The sequence below is a fragment of the Corythoichthys intestinalis genome, chromosome 17, assembly GCF_030265065.1.
Source record: "Corythoichthys intestinalis isolate RoL2023-P3 chromosome 17, ASM3026506v1, whole genome shotgun sequence".
NCBI classification, from domain to species: Eukaryota; Metazoa; Chordata; class Actinopteri; order Syngnathiformes; family Syngnathidae; genus Corythoichthys; species Corythoichthys intestinalis.
In genome coordinates this window covers 10296253-10316692 of record NC_080411.1, presented here as the reverse complement: position 1 = coordinate 10316692, position 20440 = coordinate 10296253, and the positions used below count along the sequence as shown (strand labels likewise).

The following is a 20440-nucleotide window of genomic DNA, read 5'->3' as shown; positions in this document are numbered from 1 at the left end:
TTGGGCAACATGGACTTTCAACTCCCTCCACAGTTTTTCTATGGGGTTGAGATCTGGAGACTGGCTAGGCCACTCCAGGACCTTGTAATGCTTCTTACGAAGCCACTCCTTTGTTGCTCTGGCTGTGTGTTTGGGATCATTCTCATGCTGAAAGACCCAGCCACGTCTCATCTTCAATGCCCTTGCTGATGGAAGGAGATTTTCACTCAAAATCTGTCAATACACGCCCACATTCAGTCTTTCCTTTACAAAGATCAGTCGTCCTGGTCCCTTTGCAGAAAAACAGCCCCAAAGCATGATGTTCCCACCCCCATGCTTCACAGTGGGTATGGTGTTCTTCTGATGCAATTCAGTATTCTTTCTCCTCCAAACACGAGAACCTGTGTTTCTACCAAAACGTTCTATTTTGGTTTCATCTGACCATAACACATTCTCCCAGTCCTCTTCTGGATCATCATTCACTAGGTCCCCCCGTGTGGTTCTGGGATTTTTGCTTACCGTTCTTGTTATCATTTTGACGCCACGGGGTGAGATCTTGCATGCAGCCCCAGATCGAGGGAGATTATCTGTGGTCTTGTATGTCTTCCATTTTCTAATAATTGCTCCCACAGTTGATTTCTTTCCACCAAGTGTTTTACCTATTGCAGATTCAGACTTCCCAGCCTGGTGCAGGTCTACAATTTTGTCTCTGGTGTCCTTTGACAGCTCTTTGGTCTTGGCTATAGTAGCGTTTGGAGTATGATTGACTGAGCTTGTGGACAGGTGTGTTTTATAACGATAATGAGTTAAAACAGGTGCCATTAATACGGGTAACGAGTGGAGCCTCGTTAGAAGAAGTTAGACCTCTTTGACAGCCAGAAATGTTGCTTGTTTGTAGGTGACCAAATACTTATTTTCTACTCTAATTTAGAAATAAATTCTTTAAAAATCAAACAATGTGATTTTCTGTTTTCTTCACCACATTCTGTCTCTCATGGTTGAGGTTTACCCATGCTGACAATTACAGGCCTCTCTAATATTTTCAAGTGGGAGAACTTGCACAATTAGTGGTTGACTAAATACTTATTTGCCCCACTGTAAATATGCGCTACAATGAGCTCAACTTTTGTTCAGAATTAGTTTATCACTAGTTACGATTAGGTATGTACCCGTTATCGGTTTCAAGGTTTATTGTGGTATGAAAACGTTTCAAAACCACTAAAATTTTCAGTCATAACGTAGTACGGTATTAGCTATTTTTTATGTATATTGTGTTGAGCGATGGTAAAACAAATACTATAACGTAAGCTTGTTAACGAGGCTGTTAACATGGCTAGTTAGCATGCCAAAACGGCGAACTAGTTTCCGCACTATTAGCGTACTTATTTAAGTCTTTGCCATTGTCAACATCCGTTCAAAATAACATTTTAATAATACAGCCCGTAGTGTTTTTTTCTCTCTGGCGACTTTCTGTGTTGAGGGTGTATGTGTGTGCGTATAATGTGTAAATAATGATGCGAATCATACACACATGCTCTATCTCTTGCTCTCACTCTCCATTAATATTCAACTAATTAATAATAATAGCAGTAGTGGTATATTAACCCAGAAAAGGTAAACATACTCACATTCCGTCATCATTACTTGGACTAAAAGAGAAATATGTAGAAAATGTGTCTCTTTTATGTTTATGTTTTATGTTGTTATCTATGTATTTTTTAAATTTTATTTAGAAGTGTTTTTCCTTTATTAAGGAAAATAATTCTTTTTGTTCTAATGTTTAGCAACTTGTTTAGTCTACAAGTTCTATTTATTTAAATTTTATTTAAAAATGTTCCAATTTGAAAATATGTTGTGAAAAATAAAATCCTGTTCCATGGATTTTTTTTTTTTCAATAATTGCAGTACTGTCATACCGTGAAACCACGGTATTTTTGCTTAAGGTTATCATACCGTCAAAATCTCATACCGGCACATGCCTAGTTACGATGCAACTTGCTTTTCTTAATCATCCTAGCGACTTTTGCTTTGTTAAAAATGACTAGCGAAAAATCGAGTTTCTATTTCTGGTGTTTTTTGTATTGTAGCTGCTTGTGTTTGGAAACTTGACATCTGGCACTCTAGTTTCTTATCCTACTGAGTAGTGGGTGCCACTGAGCTCCTCCAACATCACAAAGCACTCACAGGCAGACATACTTTGAGCTTCCACTCATTGAAAGACCAGCATCCGCCATTGACACACACACAAGACTCTAGTTGAACGAACACTAACCCACTGCAATGTCAAATGCGCATGACACTGAGAATGGAGTCATTTTAGGGTGGAAATACATTTTAAAAAAATAAAAATAAGTAAAGTAACTTAATGTACATAATTTCATATTTGAATGACTAGTAAATTAATTTGTAATTTTTTCAGGGAAATAAATATAACTATTTTTCAAAAGAAACGTTGAGCAGAAACAACAAATGTTGTAAACAATTTGCCTGCGAGGTAAATTGTAATGAATGGACTTGAATGGATACAAAATCTTAGTATCAATTTGTATATTGTCAACAGGCCCTTGACAATATATTCTGTCACTGGACACTGTAAATGTAATTTTGTTTAATGGATGAAGAGATTATTCTGAGTAAAAATACACTCCCCCTAATCAACATACCTGAGGGTAATATTTCGCTGTTGCAGAACCAATCCCTAATTTTCCGTAATCTCCGTCTCCGAATGCCCATACAATCGTTCCGTCAGCAGACAAAACCAGAGTGTGGTTGAGACCACACGACACCTGTAAAAATGTCATTTGTGTCATTGAATTAATCTGAAATGGTCAGGAATTGAGCAATAAGTCTTTACCTGTCCTACGTGGTAAGCCTCCAGTGCAGCAACCCTCTCTGGCAGCATCTTGTTGGATGTCGACCGCTGACCCAGACGTCCGGATTCACCACTACCGAAAGTGAACAGTTTGCCGTCGGACGTCACCACGGCGGAATGCCGGAAACCACAGGCGAGCTGTACCAAAGGAAAAAAAAAAAAGATAATCAACCCATTGCCTTCTGTTGACAATGATAGATATCCAGTTCATTTAAACTGGGAAAACTGGCTGTGAATGCTCATGTTTCAATGCCATTAATGGCGCCATAATGTTGTAAAAGTCTAGCACTGTCAGTGGCAGCCAACGAGTTAAAGGCAGAGTTGTTCAATATTATCCGCGGATTAATTTTTAAAAAATGATATTGGATATAATCGACATCGTTTTTTCATTATTGGTTTTGGGCCAATATGCATGTTGCCTTCAGAGTGAATGTAGAAGCCTTCTGCCTTTGTACAAGGTCTGGACAAAGCTGAGATAGCAGTTGTGCTTATTCACCATTAGATGTCTCCCAACTAAAATGCTTGGGATTTGTTATCTGAGTATTAACATTATTCAAGCATCCAGTGGGGCATCACAATACAATTAACCATTATATGTTAAGTCCACGACCGCATATATCGGTATCAGTTTTGATATTGGTATCAGATTTCAATATCTGTAAATTGATGATTGGTTAAAAAGTAATTATCGGACAACTCAAATTAAAGAAACAAAATACAGCAGACATGTAGCTGTAGAACAATGCTCATATTTACCTGAATTACATCTTCCCCTTGCAAAGCCTCAATTTGTTTAGGTCTCCTCTGCCTTTCAGTGTTGCCATGTCCCAGCTTGCCGAAATCACCGTCACCCCAACTGAATACCTCCCCCGTCTCAGTTAGCGCCATGGAGTGTCCATCCGACCCACAGGAAGTCACCAGTTGGGTCACCACGTAACCTGGTTGAAGAGAGAAATGTCCATTTTTTTCTTGTATTGTGGCTATTGTTATTTTTTTCAACTAACTCATGCTGCCTATATTAAGTCAGGTGTGAGGTTTTTTTTCTTTACCTTGAAAAGCACAGATAATAGTAGGGACATATAGATCATCGGAATTTCCTTGTCCCAACCTGCCATACTGTCCCTCTCCAACGGCTAGAACGGTCCCATTGGATTGAACGAGGAAAGTGCAGTTCTGACCACACACCACCTTAAACACAACCAAAGTGAAAAATTAGAAAATGCAGTCTTCGGGGGTTTTAAACTTGGACATACCATACCTGTTGCGTCTGTAACAGAGAAGGCGCTAAAGTAGGTGTCATGGGGTTTGTCCCCATACCCGCCAGCTGTCCGTAGCGGCCATTCCCCCACAGGTACACCTCACTCTTTCCCCCTCGCTGCCAGTCCTGTGGAAAAATGGGGTATGAAATCTCCAATTTCATTTTTATGATGCGTAAAACTAGAGTAAAACAAAAGCCAATTTCAAGGAATTAGGCAAAATATCCATTGTCAGAGGTTTCATATTCCGGTAAAATGTCCTACATCGGCGAAACTAGGGGTGTGACAAAATATCGAAATGGTGATATATCGTGATACTTTGTATCCTTAAAGGTTATTGATATGCTCCTGCAAGAATCGAGATATCATTTTAAAAAGGTGTCAAAAAAAAAAAAAAAAAAAAAAAAAAAAAGGGAACCAACAAGTTGCTTCCAAAATCTTCCACCATAATAGTGTCTCAGTTACTCTAAGGTTGCCTTGACGGTGCTCGACACGCAATCCATTTAGACTGGCAAAGTTCGTTCATTCGAAACCAGAGCAATCACAGTCATTCTGTCAGATTTTCAGGCCATTTATAGGTCACTTGCTGTTCATTTTAGGGCATTTCCAGGTCATTTCCTGTTCTGTAACACAAAATGAACAGGAGGTGACCCATTAAATACCCCAAAATCAACAGGAAGTAACTGAAAATCAACAGGTAAATGACCTTAAATGGCCCAAAATTACCTCATTGCTGGGCATTAGCTGTTACTGACGGCCATAGACGTTCAATCCGTTTGAAGTGGGAGGGATGGCAGCAAATGAACTAATGTTCATTCGCTGCCACCCTGCCAGTTCAAATGGATCGGACATCGACTCGTGACAAACTCATTCCAATTCACAGCAGAAGCTTGTTTTTCTGTTTTTTAGTTGTTTTTAGTATATCGTAGAATGATTTCCTGACCAATGTATTGATAATCGTTGTATCGTCATATCATCGTTATCGTGAGCTTTGTATCGCAAACCGTATCGTATCGTGAGGTACCAAGAGGCTCCCACTCCTAGACGAAACGTCCTACAAGAGGCGAATTTGACACCCAAAGTACTACCGTGCGCTTTCAACTTTTGTTTAGATACATACAAGCAGAACGTACTAAAAATATATTTAAATAGTTATATTCGGGTGACCATATTTTGATTTCCAAAAAAGAGGACACTCAGCCCGGCCTCAAGATACTTGAATTTTACTCGAAGTTCACTCAAAGACGCCCATATCACTTTAATATATTTAAAGTGTGCCCCCTCAGTCTGGATGGAAAAATGCAGTTTGAAAAAAAAAAAAAATAATGTAGTCCAGTCAATACACATACACACAGTAGGCTATGTGCCAACTAAACATTTTTATAAATTACCTAACCCTAACCCTATTCTCATTCAATGTTCTAGATTGCACACAAACAATAACCGAAATAAACTGACAAACTATTCAACCAGCATGTTTCCAAACCTAGCAGTTCAAAACTACGTTTCCCATAATGCCTAGCGTGGTTTAGCTTACTGATAGCTAGCAAAATCTAACTTTGCTATAAAAGTTTACAATCATCAGCAGCGCAACGATGCAACACCAAACGGGATTTTACAGTCAAAGCTCCGACAGAAGTCAACAGTTGCCATTATATACGTATTTATCATTAAAAACTTAACAACTGGGCAGTCGTTGTGGCCAAATCGTCAACCCAGTAGATGGTGGTAATACCTCATGATAGGGGTAAACTGCCAACAAAAACAAGAAGAACTACTCCTTCCCTCCCTTCTAGTAGGAGCCATGCCAACTGCTGCCACCCAGCGGCCGGAGAAATTCTCTTCAAATTGGACCCGTGAAAAATCATAAAAACCGGACATTTTTATGAATTTATAAAACCCGCCCGGACGACGAGGATACTACGTGAAAGTAGGACTTGTCCGGGCAAAAGAGGACGTTTGGTCACCCTAAGTTATATCAAATAAGAATGGTTTAAATACGCTATGTGACTAATGTGGTCAACAGATCAACATTCTGCTTTAAAGCTACCACATGAAAACACAATGGTTAAAAGTATGAAAAGGAAATACATGCAAAAAGTATTTTTGAGGCAATGAAAAGGTAATAAACTCAATAGAAGCAAATATAGTGAGTACTCGCGGCTTTTAACCGATGTGTGTCTCGCTGCGTAGCAAGGAATTGCAGAACACCGGTACTCTTTTATCCAATCAAAGGCAAGGATTTCAGACTGTCCTGCTACAGGGCTATATTATCAAAAACAAACAGACTGAGAGATAGTTTCTTTCCAAGAGCTGTCACCATACTCAAGTTTGCACTGAAATGTCACTATCATTACACTGCTAATGCCACAATATTGTCACATGCATCTCACTAAGTAATATGTTCTCCAACATTTGTCTCAATCTGGGCACTGCATATGCAATTTTTGCACTGTTACATTAACATCTATGCACAAACTGTCATTGTTTTATGTGTTGCACGTTATTGTGAAGCTTTAAATCTTGTTGTACTTTGTAACAGACAATAAAGGCTTTCTATTCTATTATTTTAAGTCATTTACTTTACTAAATAAAGCAAAGTAGTAGCACCTTTTGTGATTTTATGATTATGCATTTACCTCTGGTCGGGTGGTTGCCCAGGACATCAACTGTTCATCCATCTTGTAGCTCCACTTACTGTTGTCCTATAAGGCACAACAAGTGTAACAGCAGCCATGTCAAAGACTCACTTAATAGTATTCTCCTCTTTGTCTTGTAAGTACAGTGATACCTCAACATAATATCGGAGGTATTATGCAATTGTTTTGACACCCGACATAAAATTTGACTCGCCATTTGTTTCTACATCTGACGACATGCTCGAAATACGACGATTTATGACAGCGCTGCAGTTTCTTAGTTTTCCTGCAAGACTGACGCACAGTGGATTTTCTTGTGAGAGAAATCAACACAGATTCCAAGAAGGTTAGTGCAGGTGGTGAAAAGGTGATGTTTCCTATTGAAACGAAGATAGAAATGATTTTTTTTTTTTTTTTAAATGAGCGTTGTGTGCGCATCCGTGAACTGGCTCGACAACACGGCCATACAACGTCTACGATCTCGACGGTCCTCCTCTTACCTCCGTTCGCTAGTCATTATAAATTAAGGTGACAATTATTATTGTGGTAACATCACCAAAGAAATCGTCAGCTTCGTCAGGTTTTTAATCATTTATTTCAGAACTTGTGCAACACAACACGCTTACTGTCCGCCGCAGTTGACGCCAACAACAACAAGAAAAAATTAAAAGACAAAGTAAAATCTCTACCGCACTTTCTGTCACGTCAGCCACGTGGTGCGTTCAGGTAAAGCGCGCAAAACACAACCTCCACATTAGAATTATTAATATTATTATATTGTATTATTATTCCGATTCTATTTATAATTTACTTGTTTTGCCATGTGTAGTTGCCATTTTTAATAGTACCAGCAGTATTTATTAAGGATTTAGTGTAGGTTTTTGGGCTGTGGAATGAATTAATGGTATTATAATTTATGGGAAAATCCTGCTGACCATTTCGACTTACAAACAAGGTCCTGGAACGAATTAACTTCGTATGTAGAGGTACCACTGTATTATAATAAGGTAAATCACTTCCTACCAGGGCCTTTGAAATTTCATCCTCATCCCCCTCTTCTAACTCTGGAACTGCAAAGGACTCTGGGAAGACAATGCCACTGGCGATGGCCTCGGCGCTGCGCACGGTAGTGGCGTAAGTAGCGAGCCATCTCCACTCAGCTGGGCAGGATTGGCTGTCGGGGTCAGCGTGATGTGGCGGGCACGGGTAATGACACAGATGGTCCTCCAGGGACAAACCGACAGCGAGGGAGGCTAGGCTCTGCAGGAAGGCACTGTGGACTAGTTGGTCACCGATGACTACGTGTGCCTGTGTAGAGAAGGGTGGCCAAAATCATCTGGATTGACGAGGCGTGAACATGTATCTAAAGTGTCTTCCATGCCAATTAAATGTTCAGTATAGAGCAAATAATCATTAGTGACCCTCTCATAGGCATACTGCTCCTGCAACAACAAGGGGAGTCTCTCCAGTAGCACTGCCAAACAAGGAGCCCGATGCAAACCCAGGATGCTCTGGCTTCTTAGGACCATGCGGCAAGAGGCCAGCACATGATTCTGAGTGATCCAGTCGGGAGTGCAGCAGATCAACAAGACGTCCTGAGTGGGGAAAAAAAAGGTGATAAACAAGTTAAGACATTAAAATTATGGAAACTCCAATATCGACCTCCACTGAGGTTGTAGAATTCACCATTGCAATGAATTGTTTTCACACAAAAAATACAGTACATCAATCAACTTGTGTATTTTTGGAATGTGGGAGCAAGTACCTCAGGAAAAAAACAGTACAGGGGGAACAAGCCTAAATTTAAATCAAAATATGCTTAAAGATTATCCAAATTACCTTAGACCTTCCAAAACAGGCGACAACACCCATTTTGGGGATCCACGTCGTACTGATGACTGACCCCAAACCTGTAACGGTCTGTAACACTGAACCATCCTGTAAGCAAACAATAAACCGACAATGAGAACTCCAGTATTATAGAACTTTTGTGCCCAGATTTTTATGTGATATTTACTGTTATTATCATTATTCATACATCTCACAGATTTTCAAACTACACTTGGTAACTTTTCAGTTTGAATAGATTTTAGCGATGCCGGTGGACAAACGCGGTAGTGTTTTGCCTTAAAGAATACCGCGTTTCCCATGAGGACCTGTGCACACCTGCGCAGCGTCGTAAAATCATCAATCAATCAAAAATAAAACTCCCGGTCGCCTGTGGATGGATTAAAAAACATTTCTGCTTCTAGCAGCAGTGTGAAGGATGAATAGTAATAGGTAATGAATCCAGTTGTGGCTAAACAATAGCATATGATGATTAGCAACTGTGTGGCTTTGTGTGGCTAATACCCCCTGCCCCACCCGAACTCGTCAGACTGGAGGGAATCATGTCAGCAATTGAAAGCTGGGCCAATGTTTATTCTGTATATCCTGGTAGCCTCTCTTTTTTCCTCCTTAGACAAAACTTTTTGTCTCTTTTGTTGCTCTGCCATCTTTGCAGAATTCGCGTGAACGCGTTCGCACGGACTTCCATCTTTATAATGAATGCGGAAAGGGGGAAGTGACGTAAGCCGTAAAGCATTTGTGGTTCTTTTTGTGTCGCAGGGTTCCTGCCACCCTCTCCAAAATTAATTAGTTCCGGTGAAAGCGATACAGACCCCCTCAATATATAAAAGAGGTGTCATTCAACTAGTTGTCAGCCATATTTTATCACAAATGTTATGAAAATATTTTATAAAGGTTAAAAAAAAGTTACCTAATGTTCCATTAAATGTGTGCCCTCAATATACAGTATATGCATTAATTAACTTCAGTAGTGTCGAATACTCTTTAACCTGTAAGGACCAGATGTTGAGTAGTCCCCCAATTCCTCCAGAAACCAGAGCCAAACCACTGGGGCAAAACGAGAGTGACTTCACTGCTGTGATGTGACCATGAAGGGCAAAGACACACTTTGCACTCTCCTGAAACAAAACAACCGTACTATTAAAATCCTGATTTTAAAACGTATTTATTTAGATCAATGTTGTTTTCGTCAACAATGGCGAAAACGAAAATATTTCGTCAACGAACAATTTTTTCGTGATGATGACGAGCTAAAATTGTGCCTTGCGAGACTAGAAGATAATGAGACGAATGCCAGTTGTCTGACGAGGTGACAACGAGACAGTTTTTGTCATAATTTCACAATGCGTGAGATTTTTATATTGTACGTGGAGTATGTCAGCTTGCATCTTGTCAGTGTTTCGGTTGTGTCACTCATGTAAGATGTGCTTCAGGCTAGGCTGCACTCCATCTTGCTTGTTTGGAAACACATGGTAAGATTTTTTTTCTTATCTTGGGAAGAGAGAATATACTATGTTGCTTTAGCATTTAAAGGTCTGTGCTGAGAGAGCATCACATGCTAAATGTAACTCCTAGCATTAGTGTTAGCATTAGGAGTAGCATCAACTTTGGCGTGGCGAGCATCCTCTTAACTCATTTGCTCCCAGAAACGTATATAAAGGTTCTATTTTTAAATGCTCCACTGGCCCACAAACGTATTTATACGTCTTTTGCGTTAAATTTAAAAAAATTTTTTTTTAATAAGAAGCAAATATAGCTTCCGCTGTATCTGAGAAACTAAGAACAACACTCCAAACCCCTTTTAAAGCAATAAAACTGGCCACTGGAGGGCAGTAGCGCATTTTGGAAGACCAGGCAACCGATTCAACAGCAGTGAACGGCTGGGCAGCTTTGTCAGAGCGCTGGCGGCATGAAGCCAGGCGGCGCTCCGACCGGACAAAACAACGAGAGGACGCCTGGGACGCCAGGCGCTGGACGACCGTGCAAAACGAGTGAAACCCCCCGTGGAGCGGCTCGCCAAGCAGACCCCGCAGAAATGCAAAAATAATCCATCTTTGTGAGACAGACAACGATGAGGGAAAAGTTTACACAGCTGACGTGGCGACAACGACGTCATCTCGGCGACAAACCGTCATCTCTCAGTAGTCGTGTGTGAATAAATTGTTACTTTGCTATCTAAAGCTCTATTTGTCTGGTTGTTCATGGTATTTTGTAAAAGGAAAACATTATTCAGATGTTTGGAATGTAACTCAGGCAAAAAATAGCTTTGTTAAAGTCCAAGTTATGTTTGAAATGTATGCGTTTACAAAAAGCTCATTTTCTCAGTTTTTTCATCAGAAATTGGAAAATTGCTCAAACCAAGCTTTTTTCTAAATGCTGATTTCTAAAGAATGGAAAAAGATACGAACTTACTTTTTTTTTCTGCCGAAAGAAGACAGGCTAATCTTTCTTTTGGTGGGTTCCAAGTTTATATAGCAATAGAACATAATTTTCTGTGGGCCTTGCAAAATCAGTCCAAATTCAGAAAAAACGGCCGGGAGCGAAGGGCCTTGCTCTGGTGAAAATGGCTGGGAGTGAAAGAGTTAAAACCTCAAACATTATTATTATTATTATTTTTTTTTAAATACAGTTCGTGGCTTCTATGTGGTTTTAACCGAAAATAATGTACTGCTTTTTGTGCTGAGTATGCAATATCATCACAAAGTTGTCGTTGTCCTTGTAGACACTACAACATGTGTTCGTCTGTCTATGTTGATTCGAAATTGTTAGAAACCTTTGTTCCATTTTTGGACTGAAACTTTTGAATTTAACAGACGAAAACATTTTAAGTAGCTAAATTTTTTTAAATGAGTAAAAAAAACAACAAAAACAACACTGACTTAGATATAACAAAAAAGCTAGAACTACCATGATATTGGCCCTTCTAGGGCTGTTCAGTATGGGTGACTGCGAAATGCCAGCACTTCCTTGCGGTAACGTCCACACATGCACAGAGCCGTTCTGACAACCTCTGTAAGGGAAAGAATTACATTGAATAACACAGTATTTAGGGAAAAATAATGAAACACTAAAATGCTAAACTGCAGATCTCTGTTAAAGAACTTAAAGAGGCGAAGTAACTCACGTCGCCATCATAAGCATAGGGTCGGGGGTTCGGCCAGTGAGGGGGCACCATTCAGCAACGTTGACCGTGCCGGAGTGCGCAAGCGAGTGAAGAGTCACCCACTTGCCCCCCGAGGGTCCGAGGATTTTCACCACCTCGGACCTGCCCAGACACAGCAGCAGGTTCCCCGTTGGATCCCATTTGAGGGAGCTTACACCATCCTGCATTTGCAATACAGCAAGCGATAAAGTAACACTTTTTCACTTAACTAAAGTAACACTTCATATTTTTTACTTAACTAATTGGCTGCCATTGAAGACAACTGTATTTCTTGGACTAAAAGTCACAGTTTTTTTTGTTTTTTTTCTCCCCAAAGTTTGGCCGGGGGTGCGGCTTATACTCTGGAGCGATTTACGTGTGACATTATTAACACATTATTACATCATTTCACATGTTATTTTCACCCTGAGCCGCAAGATGGCCCTCAAGGCCTGTGTTTCAACATTGGCGGGAACTTATAAAAACAATAGGAATAACTGAGAAGGGCCCAACAAAATGGCACCGAAAAGAAAATCATATTCCCCAGATTACAAGTACTGTAATTTTCGCACTATAAGGTGCACCTGACTATAAGCCGCCACCCACCAAATGTGAAACGAAAATGGCATTTGTTCATAGATACTGTAGGCTGTACTGGACTCCAAGTCGCAGCTCTCCTCACTGTATTATGGGATTTTCACACCAAAAGATATTAACCGGTAACGCTTTATTGGACAGCGGCATCATACAACTGTTATAAGACCAAATGAACCACCACAGAGGTTTGAACCAATTGGCTGCAAAGCTTTATTGCTTCAAAAAGCTTCATTTGGCCATCAATTTTCCCTTGGGGGAGACAGTCAACCTCTTCTGCCACCTGCTGACAACACTGTCGTTGTCCAACATACCTCCTAGCATGCATTGCAGCACTACAGATGGAAATAAATAAAACTTCATGTTCTGTGCTAATTATTTATACAGTTACTGTTCCAGTTGTTTCATTCATAGCTAGTTATGGTATTGGGTAACACTTTATTTGACAGTGGCACCATAAGACTGTCATTAGACAATTATAACTATGACATGACACTGTTATGAGCATAAATGAATGCTTATAACATGTCATTTAGTGTTATCCAGCAAATTGTCTCAATTTTGAATGGATGTAAAAGATCCAAACTGGACATAAATGGAGTTAGTAACATAATTTGCCGGATGACACTTAATGACATCTATCATAAGCATTCAGTAATGCCCATGATAGTGTCATGTCATAAATATGACCGTCTTATGACAGTCTTATGATGCAACTGTCAACTAAAGTGTTACCAAATACCATAACAAGCAATTAATGAAACAAATGGAAAAGTGACTGAATAAACAGTTAGCACAGAACGTTAATTTGGATTGTTACTTACATCTGTAGCACTGCAATGCATACTAGGGGGCACGTGTTGCCTATTAACCCAAATAAATCAACAAATAAGCCGCACTGGACTATAAACCGCAGGATTCAAAATGAAGGGAAAAAGTAGCAGCTTATAGTCCGAATATTACACTAGTAAAATATGCAGCTGAAAACGGTAATCAGCAGAAAGAAAATTTGGAGTTAGCGAGTAACTTGTAAGGGACTAGCAAAATTCAGCCAGTTGCTCTCTGCTCTATTTTTATTTAATTGCCTTTCAAGATGACATGCCTGTTCTAGGTGTTGGATTTTATCAAAGAAATTTCGCCCAAAAATGCGACTTATACTCCAGTGAGACTTATAGTCCAAAAAAAAACGGTAATTTAAATTCAGAGCAGAAGGATTTAAAGAGCCACGAAATGTTTTTCCCATCTGGAGACATTTCAGTTTATAGGAATTCATTGTATTGTTTCCCACCTCTGCATGAAGTTAATTGTTAATTATAGTGAAGTCAGACCTGGTACATGGGCAGCACCGCTAAGGGTTCACTCTCATAGGTCTCAGCTGTCCCCACTAGGATTTTTCCGCTTGGGTAGCCGACTGCAAATGGCTTTTCCTCACTGTGCCACGCCACGCACTGTGGGGCTGGGAAAGACCAGAGGACGAGAACGCCCCGCTAAAGACAATGTAGGAATTTTACACATCAATATATACATAAACTCTGTATTTTGGTGTTTCCTCACCCTCCGTCCTATTGCAGTGGGTTAGCTCTGTGGTCTTCACAAGCAAATCGAGCTCCTGCATGGTGACACGAAGCCAGCACAGAGAGCCGTCCAGCCGTCCCACTAGCAAACTCTCGGTGGGTCGGATTTTGTACGCCTCAGGCTGATCAAGAAGCCATAAACTAAAGGCTGCGGCCCAACACAATGCTGTAACCCGGGACGTCTGAGCTTCTGTGTGACAGTGAGAGCCTGCAGGCAATGGGAAATACATACAAGGCAACAAGTGATCAAAGTCTCCACTAGGGTTGCAATGATTAATCGATTAACTCGCGTAATTCGATGAGAGAAAAGCTTCGAATTAAATTTTGCTGGTTCGAGGATTCATATAATTAGACTATAGTTGCAATGGTTTATTTTGAAAGTGTTTGGATTTAGTTTTATTGATTTGGGTGGATACACGGCCTCTAGTGGCAACAGTGAATATGACATAACTCATTTAACTGAATCCAGCTGCTCCCTGTTAAGACCAACAAAAGGTATTTGAATGAATGAATCGATTTTTTGTATGTATTCGTAATTTATTTAATAAGTATATATAGCAGGTTTTTTTTGGGAATGTGTTTGAACAATTTGTTAAGAGCATTGCAAAAAAAAAAAAAAAAAAAAAAAAAAAGCATTTTATAGCATTAAAGCTAGTGGACTTTTGCTATGCAAGTTAGCCCATTGTTCTCTTGTTGTACCTGGATTCTCATTGATTTTTTTCTACCGTTTAAAGCTAAGCTTAGGTGTTTTAAATTATTTTTGAATGAAAATGCAATGCTGCATAGTATGGAGGAACACTCGCATTTAATGCTCTTTTGAAAATGCAATCTTAACAAGCCTTTGTTTTATATTTCCTAAAATTTATTCTGCAACACATTAAATGTTTCTAATCAAATTGCTCGATTATTTTAACTAACTAGTTGATAGATCAATAGACAACAAAAATAACCGATAGCTGCAGCCCGAGTCTTTCCATATTCATTCATTTGAGCTATTCTTCTGCACGGATATTACAAGCCCACATTCTGTATTTCAGGTCCAGTCGAACTAACTTTATTATTCCATGAAGCAAAACTATAAGCTGACGCCTGTCAACACTATGTAATATTGCCATTGAAGGGTACACATAAGCTAACCATATTTTTAATTCTATTTAAAATCAATTTTATTCTTTGCATTTATTTAATAATTTATTTTGTATCACGTACGTATTATATTTTGAGGTTCATATGTAGTGATGCAAAACACATTAAATATACAGTATAGGCTACCTGATGTAAGTAGCGTTCTTGTCTCGATATGACTACTCTTATCGAGGGGATACAACGTGGGGAGGGGATACCTAGTAATCGAAGGATAATAGGAGGGACGATAGGCCAGATAAGAGTGTGATCGGTGAATTTGAATGTGCAAGTGTAGTGGGAAACCCAGTATAAGACAAATCGCCTGTTAGTATTAATGAGGTGACACCCGCAGTGTTTTCGTCACCAATGAATAACGAAAATATTTGGTCGAAGAACAATTTTTTGATGACGATGACGTCAAGATGACAAGCTAAAAACGTGGCTTGGGAGACCACAACATAACGACAGCAAGGCCAGTTTTTGTCTGACGAGACGACGAGGAGACGAAAATGCGACCTAGTTTCTGTCATATGTTCAAAATACGTGACATTTTCATATTGTTCGTGGAGTACGTCAGCTTGTATCGTACTAGTGTTTGGGTCGTGTCACTCATGTGAGATGTGCTGCGCCTCTCCCTCAGTCTATTTTATCGGAGTTTAGGATGTGTTTGCTTTGGCCTTTAAAGGTCTGTGCTGAGTGATCATTAGGCGCTAAATGTAGCTCCTAGCATTAGTGTAGCATTCGCGTTAGCATTAGCTTCCGAAAAGTGAGCCTCCTCTTAAAACACTGGCCAGTTTAAAGCAGAGCCACTTGACTTCTCTGCTCAGTAAGTGTAGAGGAGAGCCAGTAGGCGAAATGGCATTTAGCTAATATCCCACTTCTGCTGTTTTGATTGGTAAATGAAAAATTACTTGCAAATAAGGATTGCTAGCAACTTCTGGCTAGACTATTAAAAAATCCCAGACTTCCCAGTGTTAAACGCTCTGATATATATTTATTTATATTTATATATATATTTTTTAACATACAGTTCGTGGCTTCCAAATGGGTTTAATTGAAAATGATGTACTGCTTTTCCTGCTGAGTGTATATTATTATCACGAAGTTGCAGTTGCTCGTCTGTCTATGTTCATTCAAAATTGTTGGACACCTTTATTTATGTTTGGACTAAAACTTTTTAATTTTACAGATGAAAACATTTGGAGTAACTGTCGAATAAATTAGATGAATTTGTATGAGATTTAGTCGACTAAAACTAGATGAAGATGAACACATTTTGAAATGACTAAAATATGACTCAAAATAATAAGTATTTTCGTCCAAAAGACTAAAACAAAAATGAAAAGGGATGCCAAAAAAACACTGGTTGACACCTTACTTTTTGTTCTGTGATCACTTGTCCTTGTACCAACAGTCTCATATACCAGATTGCGTCTAGTGGCACCTAGACATTCGTGTACCCACTCCAACATGTGTGTTAGTCATGCGGACAAATAATAATGTGCACGTCTATTTTTGTGTATTCCTTTTTATTTATGCATATAATCTTAGATATTTTTTGAGGAGGGTAAAATTAACTCCTGACGTTTTTGTTTACCTCTAATGTTCATGATGGTGATGTGTTTGTTCTCAGGGGCAGCCAGGAAGTCTCCGCCTGTGCTCCAGTACACAGGCAAGGACATATGATGACATCTTGCCGCCCTCTCGGAGCTGGTTCTGTGTGTTTTACTGCAGAGAAGGCCAAGGAAAATATTAGTTTTTCTCTTTAAATGACAGGAGGGTTAGTGATGTAAAAACGTATGGTCATAATCATGGAACTTTCATTTTATTTTAGAGTATTATTACCTGGTTATACAGGAGAAGGTGGTGTGCAACTGGGCGTTGTTCTCACTGATACTCCACAGTTGCACAACTTTATCCTGGGAGCAAGTAGCCAGCAAATTCTGCTCACTGTTCCATGAACAGGTGGCAATCTAAACGACACCCCAAAACAATATGTTAAGCTTCACTCTCTGTTAAGATTCGCTCCCATTAGCAAAACTGGCACTCTCTCCATCACCTACTCTCCAGAGTTAACATTCACCATCTCATACATCACCTTATTATAGTGCCCTTCCAGCCTTCTGATGGGACATTTGCGCAGATCGCCGGCAAGGTCGCTGTAAGTCTGAGCTCGCCCAGGTCCGTCTCGCCCTGCTGCGGCTAGGGCTTGTACAAGCCGCCATGCCGCCCACTGGCGGTGCTGGCTGCTCAGCATGGCGGACAGGACGCATGCAGCTAGAGCATTGGCAAGCTCGAGAGGGCCCACTCTTGTGCCACGGTGTGTGGAAGGGCCAGTAGAAGATAGCCCCTGGTGTCCTGCATCTTTGTTGGAAAGATTCAAGTATTTTCTTTTTTGTATTTATTTATCATTCATCCATCAATCCATCCATTTTCAATAACACTCATCCTCAAGAGTTTTGGGGGCAATTTGGGTTGTTTGATTTCGTTCTGCATCTACAATCAGGCCTTTTCTGATGCTTGTGAGTAGAGATGTCCGGTATAATCGGTTACGGGTAGCGGACAACATCGGCTGATAAAAGCATTTTAAAGTGATATCGGATAATGCCGATATCGGTTTTTCATTATCGGTTTTGGCCCAATCTGCATTTTGCCTTCTGCTTTAGTACAAGGGCTGGTCACAGCTTAGCACAGCAGTTATGCTTATTGACCATTAGATGCCTCCAAACGAAGATGCTTGGGATTTGTTATGTGAACATTATCATTATTAAAGCATGATGTAATTAGTCATTATATGTTCAGTCCATGACAGCATATATTGGTATCGGTTTGAAATCAGTAGAGCTTAAACGATTACTTGAATAATTCGAGTAACCCGATTTTTAAAATTAATCGAGGAATTTTCCCCCCCTCAACGAATCGTTTAATTTTGCCAGTTCTTAGCATGACGTTTTGCCCCGACTACTTTTAATGCGGTACAACGCGCTGACGTCACTTGCCTACAGAAAGAAGACAGAGGCGGCGGATATATTTGATTTCAACTATGCATGAATATAGAGGTAATGACTAAAAAGCCGACGAAAGCGAAGAGAAAGGCACCGAGAAAAGGCAGAAAATGTCAAAAGTGTGGGAGCATTTCAAGCTGGAGACCAAGGCGAACACTGTTTCATGTATTCACCGTAACACAGTGCTAGCATAACACTACAACACGTCTTCAATGATGCAGCTCCACCGAAGGCACCCGTTTACTCCGACAGCGGAGGAGCGATACTCGGCACAAGGTAAAATTAAGTTAACGTAGCGCTGATAAACAAGATTAACGTCACTGTACCTTGCTAACGTAACGTTAGTCCTGCGGAGGGCTAGGTTTCTATTAATTATGAGTATTGTTGATGCGTGGCTAACGTGTCTTTCATACAGGCTTTATTTAATCTGTAAAAACAGAGCGCTGTAAAGTAGAGATGTCCCGATCACGTCATTTTCAAAGTATCGGAATCGGCAAAAAAATATCAGCCATGCCTTTTTTTAATATACACTATATATATTTAATTAAGTCGTTTTCTAATTGTATTTAACGTTACAGACATAATATGTTTCACTCTTCCAGAGTCTTGAGTTTAGGCTTAAGGTAGTGTTATCAAATTTATCCTAATAACGGCGGTAATTAATTTTTTAAAAAATGTATCACATTAAAATATTAAATGCAATTAATGCATGCGCTGCACAACCCACTCACGCATTGTCGCGCTCAATCTGTAATGGCGCCGACTTACATATATAGAGAGATAAAAGGCAGCGTAAAATGAGTAGAGTGAATTTTGGCAGCCTTTGGAGCCTTTTTTTAATTTGCTAAAGCCTTACAATCCCTCTCCCTTCGATTAGAACTATCATGGGAAGCAATGTGGGGAAGCAAGGTAGCAATTTATATTTATCTTAACACCTTATGTTATTTGCCAACGCAGAGAAGATATATCAATTGGTAGCACTACGCACAGTCATGGTTCCACTTCCCATCATGCATTTGGGCATGACTACAGTATCTTTTACTGAAAGCTCAATAAATACACTGGATGGCAATATTTAGTCACAATATACAAAGTCACAAGTCTTTCTATCCGTGGATCCCTCTCACAGAAAGAATGTTAATAATGTAAATGCCATCTGAGGATTTATTGTCATAATAAACAAATACAGTACTTATGTGCTGTATGTTGAATGTATATATTCGTCCGAGTTTTATTAAATTTTTTCTTAATGCATTGCCAAAATGTATATGATCGGGAAAAATTATCATGAATGATTGGAATTGAATCGGGGGCAAAAAAAAAAGCAATTGGATCGGGAAATATCGGGATCCGCAGATACTCAAACTAAAACGATCGGGATTGGATCGGGAGCAAAAAAACATGATCGGAAAAACCCTACTGTAGAGTGATGAGCATTTAAAATAAAAAAATAATAAAGCTAACTGTCAATTTTATCTCAGTGATCACTGCTGGATAAAACACCAAGTATTACTGGTGCCTAAAGTGCTCCAATACAGCAGGTATCTTACATTTATTTTGAACGCTGCAAAAACTTGAAATCCTATCGGGACTTACAATTTAGACTGAACTTAAATCTTAACGAGAACTTAAAAGCGCTTGATACAAATAGAAATTTAATTGAAACGCGTGGGGAAAAACATTTAAGGGGTGTGTGTCATTCAAGCATAATGACCTTTTTAGGTAAGAAATAAGAATTTCTTTTATAAGCTTATAAGTTTTTTTTTTAGTAAAAGGAGTGAATTTGCTGTTGTTTTTTCTAGACATATCTGAGACCCAACTTGGCTGTTTTCAACAGTGTACATCTAAAATAAAGACATTGGTTGTCGAAAAATTGTTCAATATTAGGTGAAATGTCTTGTTTTCTCATGTTTATAATTTGGGCTGTCAAACGATTAAAAGTTTTAATCGAGTTAATTACAGCTTAAAAACAATTAATCGTAATTAATCGCGATTCAAACCATCTATAAAATATGCCATATTTTTCTGTAAATTATTGTTGGAATGAAAAGATACGACACAAGACGGATACATACATTCAACATACAGTACATAAGTACTGTATTTGTTTATTATAACAATAAATCAACAAGATGGCATTAACATTATTAACATTCTCTTAAAGCGATTCATGGATAGAAAAACTTGTAGTTCTTAAAAGATAAATGTTAGCACAAGTTATACAAATTTTATATTAAAATCCCTCTTAATGTTTTCGTTTTATTAAAATTTGTGAAATTTTCAATCAAAAAATAAACTAGTAGCTCACCATTGTTGATGTCATTAGACCATGCTCTCTCCCCAAACCCATAAAATCATTTGGAACCAAGCGCCAGCAGAGGGCACCAAACAACAAAAAACAAGTAA

At 39.2% G+C, this 20440-nt stretch overlaps 1 protein-coding gene across 2 annotated transcripts in view; it reads right to left on the bottom strand.

The window, feature by feature from the left end:
• Window positions 1–20440, bottom strand: part of LOC130905372 (probable E3 ubiquitin-protein ligase HERC1) — a 106131-nt gene that overhangs the window by 9723 nt on the left and 75968 nt on the right. For both annotated transcript variants that reach the window (XM_057818705.1, XM_057818706.1), the window contains exons 53-69: window positions 17128–17393; window positions 16875–17002; window positions 16627–16757; window positions 13885–14112; window positions 13659–13786; window positions 11719–11918; window positions 11502–11604; window positions 9584–9712; window positions 8586–8684; window positions 8168–8341; window positions 7770–8054; window positions 6747–6812; window positions 4110–4235; window positions 3901–4039; window positions 3608–3789; window positions 2834–2989; window positions 2643–2765 (exon numbers count right to left, since the gene is read on the bottom strand). In XM_057818705.1, the coding sequence (XP_057674688.1) occupies window positions 2643–2765; window positions 2834–2989; window positions 3608–3789; window positions 3901–4039; window positions 4110–4235; window positions 6747–6812; window positions 7770–8054; window positions 8168–8341; window positions 8586–8684; window positions 9584–9712; window positions 11502–11604; window positions 11719–11918; window positions 13659–13786; window positions 13885–14112; window positions 16627–16757; window positions 16875–17002; window positions 17128–17393 (2663 nt within the window). The remainder of the gene's footprint in view (window positions 1–2642; window positions 2766–2833; window positions 2990–3607; window positions 3790–3900; window positions 4040–4109; window positions 4236–6746; window positions 6813–7769; window positions 8055–8167; window positions 8342–8585; window positions 8685–9583; window positions 9713–11501; window positions 11605–11718; window positions 11919–13658; window positions 13787–13884; window positions 14113–16626; window positions 16758–16874; window positions 17003–17127; window positions 17394–20440) is intronic.